The following is a 24215-nucleotide window of genomic DNA, read 5'->3' as shown; positions in this document are numbered from 1 at the left end:
GGCTGCCCAGGGCCCCATCCAACCTGGCCTTGAATACCTCTAGGGATGGGGCATCCATCCAGTTTTACCTTCGTTTACATTTATTTTTCTCAAATGATCTTTCCTTTCCACCAGCATCAGCATGTTATATCCCCGAGTGACTTATTTTTTAAGACAGAGAAGAGCAGGCTAAGAAGCAATTGAGAAGAGCTACTGAAATACAGCATACAATTCCATGATTCTGTGAAAACCCAGAGGATGTCTGTATAATCTGTTTGCAAACTCCCCAGGAAAGGTTGTTGTAACAGATGAGTTTCTTGACAGATATAGGAGTGAGCCCTCCAGGAGTTACAGCAAAATCAGCCTTACTTATGTTGCTGTCTTTTACCCAGGCAGAGGTTTGATAAATGTGGTGCATCTGCTCACTCTGCACTAAAGCCAGTACTCGTGTATTGGGTACTTGGTGCTGGCTGTGAACTGGAAATCCTCCCTGAAACCTCCTCATGCTTTTTTTCCCCCTTTTCACAGATAGCTGCGCCTGGGGACTGGGGAGAAAGAAGAGTCCAGAGTACCACTCAAAAGAACGACTGCATAGGACACAAGCTACCTCCAGCAGCCCCACAGCAGAGTTCAGCCATCATCCATTGGAAACCAAGGGCTCCATGGGCAATCCCAGCCCTAAAGCAAGGTGACTCTCAGAAAGGCTGAGAGAAGGCTCTGTGCTGAGTCCCACACAGGCTATCCCTGCCTCACCTGCTGCATGCGCAGTGAGTCCAGCTCCCGCTCCAGGCGTGTGCGCAGCCGTCGCTCCATCTGCTCCCTCTTCTCACAGGCAGCCTGAAGTTGTGTCAGTGCCTGTTGTAGCTTCTCCACCTTCTCCACATAGGCCTGCTTCCTACGCAGCTGCAGGTCACAAAATAGAATCAGAGAATGATTAAGGCTGGAAAAGACCACTACGATCTCTTAGTCCAACCATCAACCCATCCCCACCATGCCCACTAACCATGTCCCTCAGTGCCACATCTACACACTTCTTGAACATCTCCAAGGACAGTGACTCTACCACCTCCCTGGGCAGAGAATTTTTTTCCAATATCCAGCCTGAACTCATACTGAAGGAAGCAAAGGTTGGTTTGGGGTGGAAGGGACCTCAAAGATCGCCTAGCCTAAGCCCCTACCATGGGCAGTGACAGCTGTCAGTAGATCAGGCTGCTCAAAGCCTCTTCCAACTCTGAACATCTCCAGGGATGGGACATCCACAGCTTCTCTGGAAACCTGTCCCAGCCTCAGAAAGTGTGGGTTCTCCTCCTCTACCCCAGCTTTCTGTCATGAATTTTGTCACTGATACTGAAAGTTTTGGGGGATTGTAGCTTCAAGCTTGAAACTTGATTTAAACTTCTGATTTGGTGAGAGTGAATGCCAGAACTCTGCCAACACCAGTCAGGCCCATCTGCAACCTGGGTGGTAATAGGGGTGTTTGGGGTCATTGCTACAACCACCATGATCCCATTTGGGGCTTCTGATCTCATTTATTAGCGCACTTGTTTGGGAAGCTTTTCAGAAGCAAGATAGGAGGCAGAAAAATGCATTAACCCTCAGTGACGCTGGTGAACTACTAGATATACAAGAGACTGAGAGCTGGCTAGGTCAGAGCCAAGACAGTATTCTGGAGCCTATCTTATTTTTAAACACTTAAATTGCTACTGAACTGCAATGTGAGTTCCAACAGACATTTTTTTCCTTGTGTGATGCTGGATTCGCTTAGGTTTCCTCCCAACAACTACAGAGATAATAAAATTGATTTTTCTTAAAATTCTTCTTCCACTATCTCAAATCCATCCAGGTCACAGATGGAGTGAAACTGCTCACAGCAAAAGCAAAACTGGTTGAAGCAAAGTTCTGGCTTCCCATCCAGAACCAGCCACCTGCAGTGTGACCTCCCTAGCCCTGCTGTAATCTGGGCTAATGCTCATACTCCCACAAACTGCAGAAAAGCACTGAGATTATAATCCCCGCTGGTGTTTGGCAGCAGTAGGAAGACTGCATTCCTTGGGAGCCGATGACTGCAAAATAGACACACTGGTGGCTTCTTAGTGAATATGCTGTTTTGCAAGTAGAAAAGTGCCTGTGCCACCTCCCAGCTGTGTGAGCACAGATCCGAGAGGTGATGTGGGCTCCCAGCCTTCATCCATGTCCCCACATCCTGCTGGGTGCTGAGCAGGATCTATACCACATCAGCCAGAATTTGGCCTTGCAGCAGCCTTTTAGGGCTCAGGATTCACTCACTTATGCATGAGTGCTCCTTTGTATACGTGGGTGAGGCCAAGCACGTCTACTGCCTTAGCAATCAATTTTGTTAGATATGCAACAAGACAGTTCCCACATTCATATACTTATAGGAAACTTCTTGAACCAAATCTGACCTTTTTTCATCCTGTCTGCAGATTTGTAAGAAATATTTCATCCACGTGCACTTAAGAAGCAAAGTACAACATGTTGTCACTGAAATTAATGGGCTTGCTAGTTGCTGTGAGGGAGGAAGGTTGTAATCAGAAATACATGATTCTAAGCTCCACTGCCTTGCGGAGTCCCAGGCTCAAAGGAAAAATGGCTGGAAGTTACCTCAGCAGGTACCAGTCTATCCTCCTGCTACCAGATAGGATCAATTCTACCTAAGTCACAGGCTGGAGAGCTGGGTCGACCCAGCAGGTTGAAGGAGGTGATCTTCCCCCTCCTACTCTGCCCTGGTGAGGCCACAACGGGGGTATTGTGTCCAGCTCTGGGCTCCCCAGTTCATGAAAGACAGGGAACTGCTAGACAGAGTTCAGCAGAGGACCACAAAGACAAAGAGGGGTCTGGAGCATCTCTCTTATGAGGAGAAGAGGCTGGGAGACATGAAAGTGTTCAGTCTGGAGAAGCTTGAGAGGGGATCTTATCAATGCTAAAGGGCCAGAATCAAATGGATAGTCCTGGGGTCTTTTCAACGGGGCCAGGTTCTTTTCAGTGGTGCTCAGTGACAGACAAGGAGCAATGGGCACAAACAGCAACACAGGAAGTTCCATAAAAACATGAGGAAGAACTTCTTTACTGTGAGGGTGACAGAGCACTGGAACAGGCTGCCCAGGGAGGCTGTGGAGTCTCCTTCTATGGAGATACTCAAGACCCACCTGGATGCCTACCTGGATGCAACCTGCTCTAGGGAACCTGCTTTAGCAGGGGCTGGACCTGATGATCTCCAGAGGTCCCTTCCAACCCCCACAATTCTGTGACTGTATGAAAAGCTGGTGGACGTCTGTATAATCTGTTTGCAAACCCCCCAGGAACATGGACACCACAGCCTTTCCCTACAAACGACTTCATGACCTATTTTCCCTTGCTGCTTGAAAACTTTTACCCTAATGCCTAATCTGGCTTTCTCTTTTGCAATTTAAGCAAATTACTTCTTGTTCTGCTTCCAAAGTGTGATCTACTAGAGCAAGAAGCACTTAATGAAACAATTCATGTATTCACAAAATCAGCAAACTTGTCTGAATGCTGCTCTTGTCCCACTGGTTAGGAAAATAAAGATGAAGAGCTAAGGCCAAAAGGGGCTGATCCAAACCTTGTGTCCATGAAGCAAAAAAGTCTGAGAGACCAGTGGGTCTTAAGAAAAAATTTCTGCTCTGGGAAATAAACTCTGGTTTGAGTTACAGAATAGTGATTGGGAAAAATCTATGGATTTGACTGTAAGAGATGGAGGATTCACTGACTTGCTACATAAGGCTGTTTCCATGTTAATGACTCTTTTCTTCTGGCCTGATTTGCTCAGGTTTAGCTCCCAAACACTGCAGCTCATTATCTCACCTCATGTTTAAAAGCGATGTTTAATCTAGCTGACAGCAATCTCTTCTTAATCTTCATGTGTACGGACCCAAGCTCAGCCATCTCTTAACTTTAATTGTTCACAGCAAAGAACATCTTCTGGGCTTCAAATAAATTCTATGGCTCTTTCCTGACCTCGCTCCAGTTATTCAGTTGTTTCTCTGACACAATTCCAGCAGCAGTGTCTAAATGACATGTGGTGGTAATACCACCTACATACTTTTGAATTAAATCCTTCTACTAACAAGCAATCAAGATAATGTAGATTTACATAGTATATTATGTTAATTCAACTTAGCAGCTGCTGCTTATTTCTCTTGATTTGAAAAGCTTTTAAACTCAATTACATTTTGGTGCTACAAGAAATCTATGTGGAATTACAAAGCAGTGCATGAGGTACAACTCAATAATAATCATCACCTTTATGTGAGTGTTTGTTTCTTTCAGTATATCCCAAATTATAACAAGAATGCCTGGTTTGAGATGAAGACTCAAAACTTGAAGATTATCTGGTTTGCATATGTGTCAAACTGATCTCCAAGAATTGGAGATCGTTAAAAAAGTGGTCTCTTTTAATGGTGGAACAGACCAAAAGCAAGGGAAAGTGCGATGAGGAGTTTGGGTACATGCTGACAGTCACAGTTTAACCATGCAGTGCCCAAGTTGCTTGGCACCGCACTGCACCGAAACCACAGTAGCTGTGAGAAAGCTCATTTAACTCCTCTTAGAATGAAAACCACGTAAGCACTACTAGCTTAACATGGGTCTGCTGAGGCTGAGGGCTCTGATTAACTCTGGGGAATGTGGTTGCATCACATTCATTCACTGTCAGCCCTTGGATCTAACATGCTCTAGGGCACGTAGGTTACCACCTCTGCAACACCTAACATGCCCCAGACATGAGGTTATCATCTCTGTAACACCTACTGTGCTCCAGCCTTGAGGTTATCACCTCAGTAACACCTAACATGATCTGGGCAGAAGGTCCCTAACCCACCTTGAGCAGAAGATCACTTCCTGAGGAATACCAAACATGTAGGACCTTACCAGATCTCTTCACAGGAATATTTGTCCTCTCTCACTTTAACTTGTAATTCCCATCCACAAAGGCATATTTTTCTTGGAAGACTAGGCTAGGAACTGGCAACTGCAAAGCTTTAAGACACAGAGCCTCGAGACTGCAAATGTATTTACAGGTTAAGGACAGCTTTTTATACCACCTGCCTGAAAATCTGTGTTTATGCTTCTGCTGCCTTCACCAGTGTGTGATTAGCAAGTTGGTATTACCTGCCAGTATCACACTGACACTGTGGAGCAGCCAGAAGCTAAACATGTTTCTTCCCATTCCCTGTGTGATGCTGTGCTTGCAGAAGCAGGTACTGCTACCTAAAGCATTTCTTTATTCAGCCACTTTATAAGAAAATGTAAACAGAAAAGCTCTGGTTACCTTTAAGGCAAACAGTATCAAGTGAATAATGGACAGATGAAAGCTATACTAGCTCCTGCAGCTATCCCAAAGGGACTGCCCTAAATACACTGGGAAGATGAGCAGTTTAACAGAGGAGCACTTAATCTTAATGGGATCCTCTTCCTGCTGCTGAGTGCATTTGCCAGAGGCAATGGAGGTTTAAAAATGTTTTCAAACAAGAAGTCAGAATGGTCTAGTGGCCAGGAACGATACAGCATTCACCTTCAGTACTTGAAAACCACCAGGTTGTGAGTTATCATTAATTAGCCTACAGGAGGGTCTGTCTTGAACTGCATCAAGTTACTTGCCCACTCCTCGCAAGACAACTGGCAGGATTCATCCCCAGGCCAACCTCTGTGAGAGTGCAGCTAGGAAACGAGGCACCAAAGGGAACAGAGCTGACCAACCTTATTACTCTCTTCCAGTACCTGAAAGGTGCTTACAGTGAGAGCGGGGTTGGTCTCTTCTCACTGGTGACAGGTGACAAGACGAGGGGAAATGGCCTCAAGTTGCGCCCAGGTAAGTTTAGGTTGGATGTTAGGAAACACTTCTTTACAGAAAGTGTGGTTAAACATTGGAAGGGGCTCCCTAGGGACATGGTTGAGTCACCATCCCTGGATGTGTTTAAGAGCTGTTTGGATGTGGAGCTCAGAGATATGATTTAGCAGAGGGTTGTCAGAGTCAGGGTATTATGGTTAGGCTGCGGTTGGACTTGATGATCCTTGAGGTTCCTCCCAATCTGAGTAATTCTGTGATTCTACGACCATGCCAGCATTCTGTGCTAGGTGAGCATTCTTCCCCTCACTGACAGAGCCTGCTCAGACAGTCAAAACTTTTAAATTTATTCCCCATAAAACATCTTCCTTCTCTGTTGGTCCCAGGGACTGATATTTCAGGGTCAAAAAGTCCTATTACAACAGTCCTGTCTTATCTGCCAGAGCACACAGGCTTTCAGCTAACTATTATTTGCAACTTCTCATTGAAGGTCCGTAAGGAACACAATAAATTGAAATTTATTGATCTCCAGTAACAGAGAACTGACATCACTCTTGGTTATTGCTAATACCGAGCATTATTTCCATTTTGAACTTGCTTAGCTTCAGATCCAGCTACTAGATGTTGTACTGTATTTGCCAGTTTGAAGAGCACTCTATTCTTAGGATTTGTCCTCCTGTTTGAATACTGATTTTCACTATTGGGCTTACATGACTATTTTTAAGAATGCCTTGGGGGTTTTGCACAGATGACACTTTGGGAGTCTTATGGTACAACAGGTTTTTTCAGCTCTTGGATAAATACTGTAGCTCCAAATCCTGAGGGTCTTGCCTGTAGCCAGATCAGCTCATTCTTTGAAGACCACAATTCACATGCAAAGTTGCTAAGCCCTAGACTGCTGTGCTGCAGTCCTGGAATTCTCTGGGGAGATACAGGATGTACCAGGATCACATGTTTATATCACAGCTCTGAATCAGTGAGTCAGATTTTTGTTTGATATTTCTAAGCCCTACCAATACCTCAGCCATCAACTATTTCAGCTTAGAGATGCTCCCGATTACATGTTGAACGCTCTGCCTTGAAAACATCTATGGTTGTAGTCTCCTTTAATTGCTTTCCTGGCTCAGTGCTGTACTGCTGTGCATTTTCTCTGCTGGACATACACCACATGGGAGCAGGAAAATGTGCCACATGATGGCCAGAATAGATTCTGGACTGGGATGGAATAAGTCTTATCTGCAAGCTACCATTAGCATCAGAGCAGAGGAATGATGCCCACGCCTCACCTCCTCTTCCAGTTTGATGACTTTGGCTTGAGCATTGTTTAGGGCCTGGTCAAGGATTTCAATGTGCCTGCGCTGATCCTCATTGGCAGAGCGCATGGCTGCCAGCTCCATCTCCAGCTTCTCCTTCTCTTTCAAGTGTTCCTTGTCTGGAAGAAAGACAAGAACATTGTGGATAAGATTTAAAATGACATCAAAAAATAAAGCTAAGTTCAGTCAGCTCTTCTCGCAATTTTCCCTCAGCAACAAAACTCACCATCAATTTTGCTGACAACCTACATACTGAAAAGCTCAGCTCCACCTATATGAAGTTCTTTACTTAGAGGGCGGTGATGCCCTGGCACAGCTGCCCAGAGAGCTGTGGTGCCCCATCCCAGGAGATGCTCAAGGCCAGGTTGGATGGGGCACCGGGCAGCCTGAGCTGATGGGGGACAACCAGCCCATGGCAGGATGGGAACTGGGTGATCTTTAAGGTCCCTTCCAACCTAAGCTATTCTATGATTCTGTGATCTATCTCTGCTCTGACAGCACTGAGAAACCACTTCAGGAAATACAAATATTGCAATCTGACTGCTGGATCTCCAGTGTCAGACTACAAACAGTTAATAAGGAGAGGAACTGGGGATGGAAGTTTCATTCAGTGAAATCTGAGATTTCAAAATCTGGCCTTCGTTCTGAATCATGGCAAAAATAGAGCATTTGGAAAGCCTCCAAGAAAGAATATTTTCTCCAAAAATTAATTTGGCACCAATTAAACCTTGTTTTGACTTTTGACTTTTTTAAACCCGATATTACAAAATGCATTTTTTTTTTAACTGAAACAAAAAGTTGCTCCAAAACCAGCAAACTGTGGAAGATCTGCCCCTAACATCCAGTCCCCCCAGCAGGGACACTCAAGTCACGAAGGCCCTCCAGCCACCTCCCCACCAGTCACTGAGGAGGGACAGGACACCTCACATGGCTTTTTTCAGAAGCAAACTGCCCCCTGAAGGACCTTATTCTTCCTTAATCATAAGCAGGATATGATCAGCATTAATTTACTTTCTCTTCATTGTGTCTGCAGTGAGGGGAGACAAATACGGGCTGAGCCATGTGGAGGAAGGCACGAATGGCTCAGGTGAACCCAAACCCATCTGGCCACCTCTCTGTTTGTCCTAAAAGGAGAAATACAGCACTCAACAAAAACAGACCCAGAAGCAACACAGCAGATCAGCCTCTGCACAGCACTGAGACTGCTGGGCACTCTACTTTGCCGACCAGCACTGGGAGCCATCTGAGGAGGACATGGCTTTTGGCTTTCCACATTGGCCAGGAATTTTAAATCTGACACACAGGCCTCATCACATTTACTTTGGTCTGATTCACCAGAAGAAACATTACTGTCTATTGTATGAAAGTGTAAATCTGGGAAAATGATCAAGCAGCTCATTTCATTAGAGGGTGAAGAAGCCAGAAGACAAATGCTATTTCAGTCTTGTGGCATTCAAGCATCTCACGCTAGGACCATGCTTGCTGTGCTTTGAGCTTGAAATCTGCCATATGAGGACAGTGTGCACAACACCAGGACCTGAGACATACACTTATGACTCTCATCCAAAGCACTCCAAGTAAGTTTTCTATTCCCTCCCCTAAAATGAGGATAAGATCATGTTGTACACAGAATGACTGCTGAACCCACTGGAAAGCTGGCAAGAAAAATTTGCCTAGCAGTACTTTCCTACACTGTATTAATTTTTAGTTAGAAAGGACTTTACTGAATATACCTCAAATTCTCACATACATACAAGGCATCCTTGTAAGTAAAAAAATTAGTTTTACTGTACTACACTGTGCATATCCCTTGAATTTTGACATGTGATTTTTACCCAACAGACTCCAGCTAATAACTATTCCTATTTTCTTATGGGTCACTGCCACATCCCATTAATAGTGGCCTTCTATGACGGCGTAACTGCGCCAGTGGACAAGGGAAGAGCCACTAATATCATCTATTTGGACTTCAGTAAGGCCTTTGACACAGTTCTGCATACAGACCTCATGCTTTAACAAAAATTTTTGATCACATCAGTCTTGAAAAGAAAAAGAGAAATGTTTTTATTTGCTTACATCAGCTGAATGAGTGCCCTCAAAGCTACCCATACCTAAACACTATATTATATCTAAATATCAACTTATCTGCCTAACTTAGCAACCATATCAGTATGCCTTGAGCTGTTTTTCTCCTTGCTGCAATACTGCAAAGCAGTGACACTGACAGCCTTTAAGGACACTCCTTGTTCCTGTGGAATGACTGCTGCTGGCGGAAGAAATTATATCAAATGACAGCAGTGGGAACAGAATTTGCCTGCAAGAGATTTGCTGAAAACAGGAATCCCTCGCATACCACATTCCTTGAGGTGTTTCCAACAATCTCTTGTACACAGGTTTATATTTCTCCATGATCACTCTTTGCTCACAGCTGTTAATTCCAACAGTGCTCCAGTGACCATCACTTTCTTAAGCAAAACCTGTGAGACTTCTTAAGACTCCCATCAGTCTTGCAACTCCCAACATGGCAAGTGAGTGGAGGAGCTCCATTGCCCGACATCCACAAGTATGGGCCTATATGACAGCAGCAGTTGCCAGTCCCCAGCAATCTGGCTGATTCAACCAGGATGGGCTGAGGCACCAGAGCTGCCTGTTCTGCTCATCCACTTCCATCAAGACTAGTTCTGCTCATCCACTTCCATCAAGTCTAGGGCAGCTCTGGTGGCCCTGTGACTCCACCTGCAGTGATCAGCAGAAGGACAGGTAAAATCTGAAGTGAGGACAGGACCTTCTTGCCCATTCTAATACACTAGTGGTTATCATCCCAAAAATATGTAGAGTGAATGAATAAATAGATCCCATTCACTAAGTTTGGCTGTACTGAAAGGAGATTTTTCGTAGCTTTAGTAGATTCTTCACACATTAACCAGGGCCATGTTGCCAGGTCAAGACTTTGACCAGGTTTGCCAGGTCCATGGAAGCAGCACAGCCAATGTTCATCTGTCCCTCTGCCCTCTGCAGCTTGGTAGTGATAGTCTGGGCCAAGCCAAGCATGAAGCTGTAAAGTAGGACTGAGAAATGAAGCATTTCTTTCTGTTCTCACTCTCAAGTCCCAGTGAGAAAACTGGAAAAAAATCCCACACAAAACAAAAATAAAAAGAAGATAAGAATGACCTCCCCAGATTTATCAGGCAATGTATTTAACGGGAGGGATAACCAAAGGCTCACTCTCAAAAGAACATTTCTGAAAAGCAGGAGCACAAATGAGTCACCATCTCTTTTCAGCTCATCCAGCATCCAGGATGGGAAGGATGAAGCCTCTCTGTACATTCACCCCAAACACCTCTGCAAGGAGCAGCTCCCCGTGGAGCAGGCTGAGCCCTGGCTGTTGTGTGCACGCCACAAATGCAGCTGCATTCGTACAAACTGGGCTCCTGTGCTGCAGAAAATGAGACAACACAGGTCTCCCCCACACTCTTCTCAAGGCTGCATTAACCCCTGCATGCTGGCCAAACGCCAGAGGAGCTGGCTACAAAATGCTCCTCCTGCAGTTTTGCTCATAAATGGCATGTTCCTGGCAGCTCTTGCAAACTTCTGCCATGTAAAGATTGAGGAAAGGCTGAGAAGCTGTAGGAGTTGATGCTCGGGGGAGTTGAAGTCTCTGGATTCGTTTTCTCATATGGTGATTAACAGGGATTTTTTGGTGGAATTAATAGCTGTAATGAATTTCAGTGTATTTAACAAGTGGTTCAGTGTGTGGTTACTCATGGTCACTGACCTAAGGGATGAAGAAGAGTTTCAACTCTGTCCTCCATTATCAGAGAAAGTCACTGCATGGTAGCTTTCATTATCCTACAGAAGTAAATCCAGCAGCTCAAAGATGCTCTGATTTACAGGTTGGGCACTGCCACTTCCATGTAGCAGTGAAGCTGTGAATGCCCCATCCCTGGAGGTGCTCAAGGCCAGGTTGGATGGGCCCTGAGCAGCCTGAGCTGTTGCGGGGCAAACAGCCCATGGCAGAGAATTGGAGCAGGGTGGGCTTTAAGGTTCCTTCCAACCTAAGGCATTCCATGTTTCTATGATTCTATGTCATGAAGCAGAAGCCAGGGAGAGTTTGACCTTCACAAGTTGAAAACTGTCACTGGTCTTCCATTCCACTTTCTTTTGGAGAGCAGGGGAAGTCATGCGGAACAGATGTTTTTTTTTTATACAACACACTCTCTTCAGGCTCCTGCTCCCTGTGCACATGCCCTTGTTCTGGGGAAACGAGAGCAGCAGCTTCCCCATCTTCCACGTGTGCTCCTCAGGGCTGTGAAACAACAGAGCAAGGGTTTCCCCTTCCTTAACTCCCGGAACTTGCACTGATTATTTCCTATTTTAATACCAAAGGACTTTCAGTCTGCCCAAAACACCACTCTGAAAAACATCTACTGAGCGTTTTTTTGGCTAGGTTCATTTGATGGGAACATTTCTTCATCTGGGATTTTTAGGCTGGAGATATGTGCACAAGTGCTGCACAGCACATCCACAGCACACTGCCACGAAGCACGAGGCTTTACTATGACACTATGAAAACTGTCTGCACATCCCCACTAATGGGCCCAGAGCCATGCAGGGTAAACTCAGATGGATGCAGCCTCCAGTCTGCCTCAGACACCTGAGAAAACAGTCCCTTGGAGGAACCCCTGCTCTGACAGAGGGGCTCTAAGTCCAGAAATCCCAGAAAAATACACAACATTCTCAGACTCCACCAAAACAAATTCTTCCTGTGATACGCACATCCTAAGCTTTCTCTTTGTCCTGTGCCTTTGAAATCATCCTCAGTCTCTCCCTTTTTGCAGCACCTGTCTCCTGCCTATAGTTCTTCTGATGCCTGTATGGGCCCAGACACCTTCATCGGTCACTGCTTCATGTCTTTCCTTAAATGAGCCCTTTTAACTGAAAAAACATCACATCATTACGATGAAACTAACAGGTTGTGAGTTCTCTACTGTGCCACATACTATGGCAGCATTTTTCATTCCACACAAATGCCGAGCACTTAATTTTTTGAGGTGTGCAGCCTGGCTTACGACAAAGAATAGGAGCTGTTGTCACCTTCTGTCCCCATCTCAGAGTGCACGACTGCGCCGCACTGCTGCACTGCTGACAGGGACTGCTGCAAAGAACTGAGAAGTGATGCCTGCAAGGGTGCTTTTCCTATTAGCAGAGTTCTACCACAATATTAATTCTGTAGTTGAAAAAACAAAACAAGCACAAGACCGGCTTAAAAATGGTAACATTTAGGAAGGTGCTAATGTTGGAGTCTTTCTATGCAGCTTTTGGTTTGGGGATGTTAAAGGCCATGTTTTCAAGTTGTTTTCCATAAACTTCTGAGCCCTCAGAGGAATGTTTGAGGCTGATACCCTGCTATCAAGCTCATCACCATATGCCACAGCAGCCCTGAGAACATGACTGAAGGGGAACCTGCTTTACATGTGCCCACTTTTCTATTCTTGGAAGCGCTCTGCATCACATTGGTAACATTTAGCTCTCTGGCCTGGACAGGAGAACTCCAAGCATTCAGCCTGTCTTACGTGATAGGATCCAAAAAGCTATATTTGCTCATAAGCTGAGGATTGATGGCAGCAATATGCCAAGTGCACAGCACGAAGTTTTACTGCTCGATATTTAACATTAGAAGCACAGAGCATGTTTGTATGCTGGAAAACAACTCAATTCAGTGCATTCTGGGGATTTACCTCCCTTTGCTGATACCATCACACATAAATACTGCCAGGCTATCTCTATATGAAGACAGCAGATCTCAATCTGCAATTTGCTCTGTGCAACGTACCCTGTTTAAACTCCAAAGGAGACAAATTGACATAGCAATGCTATTTTCTTAACAGACCAACCACTTAGATGCACAGCAGTATCTACACGCTCTGGCAGCATCTGCTAATATAGCAAAGCTAACACAGTCATAGAAAAGGTAACCAGATTCTCTTCTATTGGTGCACATACGCACCAATCTGCCAGCAGTGTTGCTGTGCTGGTGTCATTGGCACAGGTGGGAGCTACAAGGAGGTTCACCTGCACTTGGGCTGGCAGCAAGGCACACTGAGTGCTCTTAATAACTCGCAGTTAGAGGAGATGGCTGGCTCTCAGCTAACAATTTGCAGTTGCAGCTCATCTTCCAAGAAAGCTCTTGGTGCAGTAAATAAAACAGGATGAGCTGTACACTGGGTTTTGCTTCAGTAGGATTTAAGCCCACAAGGGCTTGGTCAAGCCAAGCCTTTCAGAATGCATACTACAGGTGCTCAAGATATTTAAGAGGTGATATGTGTCAGACAGCATCCAACTGCTCAGGTTTTGGTTTGCTTGGTCATCATCAGCACACAGTGGGACATGCTGCAGAACTGTGCTCAGTCATTAAGGAAGCCTAAAATTTGATTAGAAGGGGCAGCAGAAACCATGAAATCTTTGTTTCTGTAGCCCTTTGAGAAAATGAAGGCCCAGCTCTGCTCTTCCACCTGCTAGTCAACCCATGGCACTGACAAGTCAAAAGAGGTTGCTCTGAGCTTTTCCCAGCCAAGAGAAGAATTTGGCATCTCTAAAAATTATGTTCTTTGAAAGATGATTCCTGCAAGCAACACTCTGCAATTTCAGATAAATATTTATCAAAAATAAACTAAGTTATGATATCATTAACTCCCACTGCCTGATTCTGGAGCTCAGATAAAAAAAGCACTCCAAAACAATCCAGTCTGCGGCTTAAATCAGAATATCTGATGAATTAGCTGACTAGAACCAAGCCATAAGGAGAATAAGAATTAATAGCAAGGCATTTAACTTCACTTCAGTACATATACATGGGTGTGTACACATATGTACCTTGAAAATAGATTAACACAGTACTCACTCTGAGTGACATAAAGGCCCTCTGTTGACTTATCCTCATGCCCATCGAAGTCTCTGCTGGCAAGCTGCCTGTTGGCTGTCTCCAGTCGTTCTGCACAAAACAGGAAATAATTTAAGTATAAATATATGTATATAAAATTGTAGGCCAACCAAAAAAATAAGATGTGTGCCAGCAGTACAGTATAAATAGACTCTCTAAAGGAGAGTGTTTAAACGGAGGCTGACACATACATAAAAGATGAGACCTTTGACCTCTTCCATGAAGCTGTGCTGTTCAGACTTACAGAAGCTGGGGAGGGGGGGGAACCTCCGCCATCTGCAGCTAATATGTCCAAGCAGTTCATTTCTCATGCTGTCCAAAACGTGCAATACACTTGCCATCTGACTTCCCCCAGCTCTACAGGGAGATGGGTAACTTTCTACGGTGGAATGTGGTGCTGCTAGATGCCCTGGGGGAAGGCAGACACCTTGGTGACACCAATCCTTGGGATCCTGCTCCTTTCCCATGACAGGGATTCTGCAGCCAGGGATGACTTTCTATTGGAAGGGCAGCTAGAAGAAGGACATGACTTCCCTGAACCACTGCCAGCTGCCTTTTGGCACCCATCTCCACAAAACAGACCAGTCAGACTCCTCGTAGGAGTCTACACAAAGCATTTCATTGCATGAAGACGTAGCCATGTAATCCATCAGGCACCTGGACAGGTAACAGTTACTCCATTTTCATTCCCAAAAGGATATGCTCTCAATTTCATTTGTTTTCAGTACTAAAAAGAGATACCCTTTGATACTTGCTATTTCTTTGCTAAGATGCTGAACTTTGAGATATATGGGTTACACAGTGTTGGTCTACACAGGAACTTGCTCACTAAGCTCACTAAGGTTGGATGCGACTTTGGGACTGGCAGTCAAACTGACAATTGCAAGTACTACATGCAAAGGCATCATTCAAAGCTGTCTTTCATATTTTGCCGGAAGGTTTGTCTACAACCAGCAGAGTGACAGCAGTTCTGTCTTATGCCAATAAGCAGGGCCTGATTTCTCAAGGTTATCTAAAACATGTGAAAACACTCCTCTAAAGCCTGCTACTCTGGAGTTTGTGGAAAGTGAAGCACCACGTCAGCTGTGGAAAAAATCAAACACACAAATTTAACATACCACGGAGATCCCTGTTGAAATCATGAAGTCTCCTAATTTCTCCTTCCAGTTTGTTTCTCATCGCTTTGTCCAGAGACTCCCTTTTAGTGGTGGTCTTGACCAGGCCCTCATAAGCTTCTGAAATCCTCTGAATCTCTATTTCAAACTAGAGGAGAAAGAGGAGAGAGAGCTCCCATGAAAGCCCAGCAGGAAAGCATCCCATTCTAGCATTCACAGAATCACAGAATGGCTTGGGTTGGAAAGGACCTTAAATACCACCCAGGTCCATACATGGGCAGGGTTGCCACCCATTAGACCAGGTTGCACAGGGCCTCATCCAACCTGGTTTTGGCACTCTCCCAGAGCATTTTGATGGGGCACAGGTGCTGGGGCGATACCTGTGCCGAATGTCACACCAACCACTGGCTCTAAAATGAGAAATCCTACACACCACCAGAAATGTTATAGGCTTGACTCTGACCTGATTTCAGCTCTGAACTACTGTAGTCCAATCCTTTATTTCCTTGGCTGAAGACTGCTCCGCAAAGGAAGAAACTCTCTACAACAGACCAAAACAATTGTTTCGGATTTCCAATCTTTTAAACACAATCTCCTTGACTTTTGGAAAATGTGTATCTTAAAACCTAAACCCAAAAGACTGACAGGAGGACAACTCCAGGCAGGCTTTTGTTGTTCTGGTCAAACAGATTCAGCTCTTTTAATCAGCTAGATTAATGTAAGGTATTACAGCTCAGCTGAACTCACCGCTGAAGGAATTATTAACATCAAGGTGGGAATCTGCTCCTGCATGCCTCACTCTTGTGTTTGTGGAGAAAAGCCTGATAATGTGCATGGGCTGGAAAACCAAGAGATATATATAGCCTTCCACATACCTTTCTAAATCTGGTGCTTTTTTAGCTCCTTCAGCCATTGGTGGGATGGACTGGTGATTTGTCAAGCCAGAGTGCAGGCCCACCTCTACCTAACTCTCTCCAGGGCTTATTAAGCTTTAGCTTTAATTTGCCAGCTGCAGCATTAGCAGAATACAAGCTCCAGCACCAGGGATGCAGTCACCCCTCAGGAACCTAAAGGCAGGCTACAGCAGCCTGAACCCACGCTTCCTTGATGCCAGGGCCAGACACAGCCTTAGGCACCTCTGATCCACACACAGAGCAAAGCCTGTAGAGCTTGCACCTAAGGGATGCTGGGAATGCCCAGCTCCCCAGATTTCTGCTGTCAGCTCACTTAGGCACAAAAACTAAAACAAACGAGAAGATACAAAGCCAAAGACACCAGCACTGACACCACCCTGTGACCCCCGCACCTTTGGATCAGCAGCTGACCTTGCTCACACCACATCACCTATCTCACACAGGTGGTGATTTACCAGCTTGCAGGTATTTCACACACACAGGCTGCTTTCCTAAATGCGTGACAGTAATGGAACCATAGGCACGTTAATTTCAGCCAGTAATTCTCTGTGGCTCCATGAAGAGATTGAAGTGGTTTTATCCCATACTGTGACACTTTTTCTTAAGTGAACTACAAACCATTATTCTGACTTTCCATTTTTGTTTTTCAAAGCAGGACCACCAGGAAGTCCTGCTACATTTCAGATGATCAAACCTAGAAAAGTAGGTCCCTCCTTTTTCCACTCCGCTGGGACAAGAACAGACAACAAATGTGTTTCCACCATGGGGACAGCACACTCGGAGGAATGCTGCGTAAAACCTACCTGCATTGCTGTAAAGCACATGCAAAGATTCCTTTTATCCTTTCCTGGCAGTGAACTTATTTCCCATCAACAAGAAATCAGTATTAAAAATATCATGCACTAGAAAAAATCTTCATTTGAAACTCAGCCTGAATCTGACTGTGGTTCAAAAACAGACAAGGAGTTCTCTTTTGCATGGAATCAAAAACTGATTTGGGTTGAAAGGGACCTTAAAGACCACCGAGTTCCACCCCTCCTACCATGGATAGGGACACCTTCTACTAGGCCAGGTTGCCCAAAGCCCTATGCAATCTGTCCTTTTTGAGGGATGGGGTATCCACAGCTTCTTTGGGAAACCTTTTCCAGTACCTTGCCACCCTTTAAATAAAGCAGTTCTTCCAAAAGTCTCATTGACATCTCCCTCCTTTTAGCTTAAAGCCATTAGCTCTCGCCTTATCACTACACTTCTGGATAAAGAGCCCCACTCCAGCACCTTTCTAGTGTCATTATGTGTATTTTTCCTCACACACATAACAACACAAGCTTATACAAGCATGAACTTTCATGAGAAAATCTGTTTTGTGTGAATTTTGCAGAATCAGAGCATATCAAGTAGTTACTCAAATAACAGCACCGTTGCAGCTACTTAGGGCTATGGCTTTTCCTTTGGATCAGTGTGACCTCTGCTAGCTTTACTCCTGCAAGTACTTAGAGGCTATCTATACTCAAGCTACCCTGCATCATTCTCTGTGACCATTTACAGAAAACAAGCTTCTCTAACTCTCTTGGAACAAAGATTTGGCTCAGCAAAATTAATTTTCAAGGCATGCCCCTTTATTCATAACATGATCCCAGGAGGGCACCGTGCTCAGTTGGGTGCCCCAAGACCTTTTGTGCTTCCCTTCTCACACTCAGCTGTTATCCGAAGCAGACGATGCCTGCTCCAGAGAGCTCCTACCACAGCAGAGCAGATTTTCCAACACAGCAGGGATTTCCCCAGCCCAACAGCCCTGCTTCACACTGCTGGTTAATGTGGGGGCTCTGCTCTGCTCAGTCTCTGCTAAGATACCCATCTTTCCCAAAGGACGTCACCATGCAAGCTTCCTTCATCCACAGAGGCAAAGACTTCAGCAAAAACCTCCATCAACAATGAATAAAATTACAGGACAGCAGAACAGTTATAAGTTATGCTGACGTTTCTGAGCAGCTCTGAGACTTCCTTTCTTTTCTTCTGCTGAGGCTGCATCTAGAACTGACCTACTCAAACAACCTCCAGAAACAGCATGGGAAAGCACCAGCCCAGCAATTAAAGCTCAGCAAGGTTTGTCCACCAAAAAGCAGCAGAAAAAGCAATGCTCTGCTTTACTGAAAAAGCTAAAAATAATGTGCGCCCTTCCCCTCCAGCTCTTTTTGATAAGAAAACCAGACATCACATCAAGCAGCACAGGGATTAATCGCTGCCTTGTACCTTTCTGCAGAATGTCTGTTCAGACATGACTTAGAATCTGACAGCCCTCTGGGTTGATCAGCTCATGTGAACGCTCGGGGAGCTTTGCGTCAAGCTGATTTTCTCTGATTTCTTCTCCTAATTCTGTTAAGAGAATAGAAGTGCAGGGAGGGTTGCCCTACCTAGAATAACTTTGGTACACACAGACAAAAAGAAGTACTTCTCATAACTTTTCCACTTTCAGCAACAGAGAAGATCTTCCACACCTAACATACAGAATTTAACTCCATTGGTTTTTCAGATGTGGTGTTCAGCTGTGGGAACACAGAAGGACCTGCCCTGGCCACGTGCTCAAACACGGAAAAAAAACCCACAGATAGCATAATGTGTGTGAAGGTTTTGGTTCAGGAAATTTTCCTGAAGGAAGAATGCACTTGAGCATGTGTTTTGCTTTAAGAGTCTGCTTACATTCCCGCAAAGTCAATGGGATTCGAGTCCACACTGTTGACTGAAGTGAGACTTCAGCCCCATGCCTGAATACCTTTCTGTTGGTGTCTGATGCAATCAGCTTGCAGGGCATCCAAAATAAAGAGCAAGCCATTTCTAGGAGTGTGAAAGGGAAGCTGAATGTTTTTAGGGCATCATACATAGCTTCTACTGAACAACGCAGCTTTTGTGAAATTAATAAATGGAATATTTACTTTTGCCCACAAAGGCCATGGGGAAGCCTTTACAGCTATACTCACAAGTAACGCTGCTGAAAAAATGTTTTGACTAACTTTAGGAAATTCTGTGAATACAGCACAGAGGAGGTTGCAAAGTTAGCAGCAGCTACAAAACAACATATCTCTTTTTAAACCTTTCTGGACTTTCTAGTCAAAGATTTTCCTAAATCTGGGTCTTGAGACATGGTCTCTCAGTGCTGGCTCTCCTGTAGAAATGTGTCTCTGATAAAACACAGCACAGAAAAACAGAACTCCTAAATTCAGAGAGAGAAGACCAGAAGCCTAATGTCATTTCTGCCTATGTGGTGAGAAGTCATAAATGAAAGAGTAGCACAGGATCCTAAATTAGAATGGGAATTAAAATAGTTCAGTTGGAAGAGACCTACAAAGACCATCTAGGCCAATTGCCTGACCACTCCAGGACTAACCAAAAGTGTATTATTGAGAGCATTACCTAAATGCCTTTTGAACACTGACAGCCATGGGGCATCAACCACTTCAGTGGGAAGCCTGTCCTAGCATCTGACCTCTCTTACAAGTGACCGGACCCATTCACTCGCACCCTTTGAGCTCTGCCCTCCAGCCAGTTCCCTTCCCAGCACAGGGTGAACCTCTTCATCTCACAGTTGGACAATCCACGCAGAAGGATATTCTGCTATGAGGTACTCTATCTAATGTCCAGAAAGATTACCACTGCCTTCTTTTAATTCACCAAGCTTACCTTACCATAGAAGGAGATCAAATTTAATTAAAGGAGGACTTTGCCATCATGAAGCCATATCAACAATGTCTGACAATAGCATTATTCTGTGCCCTTCAGTAGCACCTAGGATAACTTTCTCCATGGCTTTTCCAGGTACTGAGTTTACACTAACAGGTCTGTAGTTTCCAGAGTCTTCTTTCATGTCTTTCTTGTAGACAGACTGCTATCTTCCAATCAGCAGGAGCCTTCCTGGACTCTCAGGACCTTTGGTAAATAGTTGAGAGGGATCCAGCTATAACATCTGCTAAATCTCTCTGTACTCTGGGATGAATGCCATCCGACTCCAAGGATTTACAAGCCATCAGCTGATACAACTGGTCCCTGACAATTTCCATGACCATAAATGAAAAGTCACTGCTCCCCTCAGTCACAATCCTCCAACTCAGAGGACTGGGCAACTCAAGATCTACTAAGGCAAAAAGAGGCATCCTTACTTGTTAGGTGTCCATAAAGTATCAGCTCAATGTTTCCTTTTTGCTATTGACATAATTCTGTTGTCTGACACCACACTGGCCAATATCAATCCAAACTGAATTTGTTTTTTCTTGTTTTCTCCCCGCAGATGAGAACCACAGCTCTATAATCTTCCTGTGAAGCCAGATCTTGCTTCCAGAGATCATATTCTTTCTTTTTCTTAATAATTACCAGGAGGAGTTCCTTATTCAACCAAACCAGTCACCTGTCCCAATTGCTTGCCTTGTAGCACAGTGGTGATTGCTGGTTCCTGGGCTTTTAGAAGGTGGTTCTCCAAAACTGATCAGCTTTCATGGACCCCTAGACTCTCCAGAGCAGATGCAAATGAGTTCCCTGAGAAGCTTAAAGTTTGCTCTCTTAAAATCCAGGATGACAATCCTGGGGACTGTTATTTCTCATTACTCCAAAGATTTTGAACTCAACTAATTAATCCATGATCACTGTCGCCAAGAGAACTTAGCTACCTCCACATCTCCCACAAGGCCTTCCCTATTCTTAACAAACAGATCCCAGAGGGCATCTTTCCTAGCTGGCTTACTAAATACTTGTGACAGGAAGTTATCTTCAGTGTGCTTTAGAAATTTCCCAGACTTGCCTGTCAAAGCAGCATGGTATTCAGTTTATGTAAATAATTCATACGGTCCTGGGCCCCAGGGACCCAAAGCCAGCAGGCTTGGGAGCACCTCTGCATCAACTTTGGTGAGACCCCACTTTTAAGCAACATCTGCTTTATCTAATTTTCAACTGTCTTTCCTTGTCAACCCAGGCAGTGCATGAGACATCACCTTTCTTTGCTGAAAATGCCCACTGTGCATACAGGAAAGAGGGTACAGGAGCTCTCCACAAATGGGTTTTTGAGCAAATATTTACCAGATTCATTCAGATAAAGTGACAGTTGTTTTTGAACCAAAACATTCAAACACACCTATCTAAGATTAGCTTTTAGGAATTCAGAGCAATCACTGAAGACCTCTCTGATAATCACACTATCCAAACCATGTCTTTTGGTTGTCCAACCACACCAATCTTCAAACCACATCAACCCCATCACTGTCTGCTAAGCCTTCATAGAGTGGAGTGCCATGCTAGCTCATTGTATGAAACACTCAGGATAGCCGTGGTCATGCTCTTCAAATGCTTCTTGTATACAGCTCTACTGCCTGTGCAACTTGGCTGCCCTAGAACACCCTGCCTGCATGAGGCACATTCCAGCAAAGCTGTCACGGAACATACGGCTTGGGTTGTAAGGGACCTTAAAGATCATCCAGTTCCAATATCCCTGCTAAAGGTCAGGCTGTCACCCAGTACATCAGGGTCCCATTCAATTTGGCTTTGAAAACCTCCAGGAATGGGGCATTCACAGCTTCTCATCCAGAGGGTGGTGACACACTGGAACAGGCTGCCCAAGGAGGCTGTGGATGCCCCATGCCTGCAGGCATTCAAGACCAGCCTGAATGTGGCTCTGGGCAGCCTGGTCTGGTGGTTGGTAACCCTGCACAAGCAGATGGGTTGAAACATGATGATCATTGTGGTCCTTTTCAACTCAGGCCATTCTATGATTGTATGATTTTCTGAGCAATCAGAGAAGGATGGAAAGTTCCCAAATGAAGGATGCTTGATGAGCTGCCTTGCTACACCCTACAGGCAGAGGAGCCTGTGGGCACCGGGGCACGGTATTATGCTTACGGGACACCACCACTGAGAGGCAGTGGTGAGAGACTGGTCGCTGGTATGTTCCTATTGCAGCGACAGAGCCATGAACAATCTCTTGAGGAACCCAAATGCAGGAGCACTGAGACTGTTCCCTATCCCCACATCTCCACGTACCTTCTGCAGCTTGTCTGCCTTCTCATAGTACCCCTCCAGCTCCTGCCGCAGCACGTGGTTCTCCTCGGAGAGCATCTCCACCATCTGCTGCGCCCTCTCCACGATGGCGAAGGCGTCAGGTGTCAGCTGCTGGCCAGGTGGCATAGGTGGCTGGGCAGTGGAGGGGGCTGGCAGTGGAGGCAAGGAGCCTGGAAGCAGAGGGCCGGCAGCGGAGGAGGCCTGCGAGGACATGGGGCTGTGCTGCTGGGCCGGCGGCGGCGGGAAGGGAGGCTGGCATTGTCGGCTGCAGGAAAGCACAGGCAGGGATGCGTTAGAGCTGCTCACCCTCAAGATGCACGCAGGGGCTTCCACATAATTACTGCAGGGTTTATTAATAGGGTTATAACTGTACAGTCATGATTTAGTCGCTCCTAAATACCAACAATCGCAGCAGGCACTGGGTAAATTGTCTCCTTGCCTGTTGTTGACATTGATGTATGCATCTGGTGCGAAGGGATAAAGGAAGCATTGAGTCAAAAGCAGCATTTTTAACAAGGTGCACAGCTAATATTTCAGCCCTCTGCCAGCCTCTCCCTGCCCCCACCTCAGCACAAACCCCACCACAGAGCAGCTTAAGCCCACGGCTGTGACTGGAGCCCAAGGGATGAATTACTCACCTTTCAAAAACTGGCCCCTGCCTGGAGCGAGCCGAGGGGCTGAGCGGCCAAATTTGGAGGTGAAAGGAAGTGATGTGAGCAAAGCAGTGTCCCTGCACGACTTTAGTGAGCATCAAAGGGAAGGGCTGCTGCAGAGCTGCTGGAAGCACAGCCTGATCAATCATCCCGTGCAGTGAAAGCTGGGTGAGACCTCATTGTGTCACTCCACGACAAATGGCATCCATCACCCACCAGCCTTATACCAGGGAGAAGAGCTGATCCCAGCCCTTGCAAACTGCTTGTGGGCTGTGCTTCCTGGTGATAGATTGCTCTTTAATCCTCCACAGCCAGTTGGCAGTGGCTGGAGGATAACCCAGGAGCACGTTTTGGCAGGGAGGGTAATCCTGAAGCTGGTGCTCAGGTAGGACCACAGTCATGGAACGGATTGTGTTGGAAGGGACCCCAAAGATTAGCTAGTTGGGCAGGGTTGCCACCCATTAAATTAGGCATTTGATCAGACCACTCAGGGCCCCATCCAACCTGACCCTGAACACCTCCAACAATATGGCAATACCTCTAGAGAGGGGGTGCAAGTCATTCTCTGACTTCCATTCTGCCTTTCACTCCTGCAAGATCAACAAGCAATGCAAACCCTCTTTACAAAGGGAGAACTGAGGCAGAGAGGGAGCTCAAAGCTTCTCCCATCCCTCCAGACACACCCAACCAGGCCAGTTTTGACCTTGGGGACCTGGCCAAGGTAGGCAGCCACACGCAGAGCTCCTCAGCCAAGACACCAAAGCTAAAACACGGGCTCCAAAATCAACATCACTTCTCATTAAGTGGCTCAGCCTAGGCCCCATTTTCTCTGCTCTACCTCAAGACCTACAAGGCATATTTTAGCTCAACCTGAAGTCCAGCAATCAAGCACTCTTTAAGAGGTGTATTTTGGCTTCACCGCAAGCTGTCGGCCTTGCACAGCCCACGCTGCCCTTATCTCCATACCGTAAGGAGATCTAGCGGATGGACGCATTTACCCTCACAGATCTATGAAGACTGTTCTGCAGGCAGACAGTTTTGTGCTATGTAAATACATAATAAATATGATGACTGCTGTGTACACAGCATCTCAAACAGGGGTTTTCAAAAACTCCCAGCGTTGACCTCATTCTGCTTCCAATGATAATAACCCATCACTACCTGCAATCGCAGCAGAACAAGATGAAAAGTGAGCACACTTTTAAAATCCTGCCCTAAAAGCTAACAGACTGAAAATGAGCTCCCTCCGGCCTCAGGATGGCTTTCACCTGCCCCAAGCAGCCATGCCCTGAGGCTGGCTGTCCCCTTCTGAGGGGCGCAGCATTCAGCCATGCCTGCAGGAAGGTCTGCTGCCTTAGCACAAAGAGGGGCACGGTGGAGGCAGGGTGCCACTCCAGCACAGTGTGCCAGGAGGCCTTGGTCCCCTGCATTTCTCATCAGC

At 45.6% G+C, this 24215-nt stretch overlaps 1 protein-coding gene across 3 annotated transcripts in view; it reads right to left on the bottom strand.

The window, feature by feature from the left end:
• The window catches only part of AMOTL1 (angiomotin like 1), a 54352-nt gene that overhangs the window by 9788 nt on the left and 20349 nt on the right, over positions 1 to 24215 (bottom strand). For all 3 annotated transcript variants that reach the window (XM_042862517.1, XM_042862518.1, XM_042862516.1), the window contains 5 exons: positions 22104 to 22386; positions 15175 to 15319; positions 14018 to 14107; positions 7090 to 7235; positions 733 to 882 (listed from right to left, as the gene is read on the bottom strand). In XM_042862517.1, the coding sequence (XP_042718451.1) occupies positions 733 to 882; positions 7090 to 7235; positions 14018 to 14107; positions 15175 to 15319; positions 22104 to 22386 (814 nt within the window). The remainder of the gene's footprint in view (positions 1 to 732; positions 883 to 7089; positions 7236 to 14017; positions 14108 to 15174; positions 15320 to 22103; positions 22387 to 24215) is intronic.

The sequence above is a fragment of the Lagopus leucura genome, unplaced genomic scaffold, assembly GCF_019238085.1.
Source record: "Lagopus leucura isolate 7727_CA_CO unplaced genomic scaffold, USGS_WTPT01 Super-Scaffold_702, whole genome shotgun sequence".
Classification (NCBI taxonomy): Eukaryota; Metazoa; Chordata; class Aves; order Galliformes; family Phasianidae; genus Lagopus; species Lagopus leucura.
Note: the sequence above shows the minus strand (reverse complement) of the source record. Positions and strands in the feature narration are given on the sequence as shown.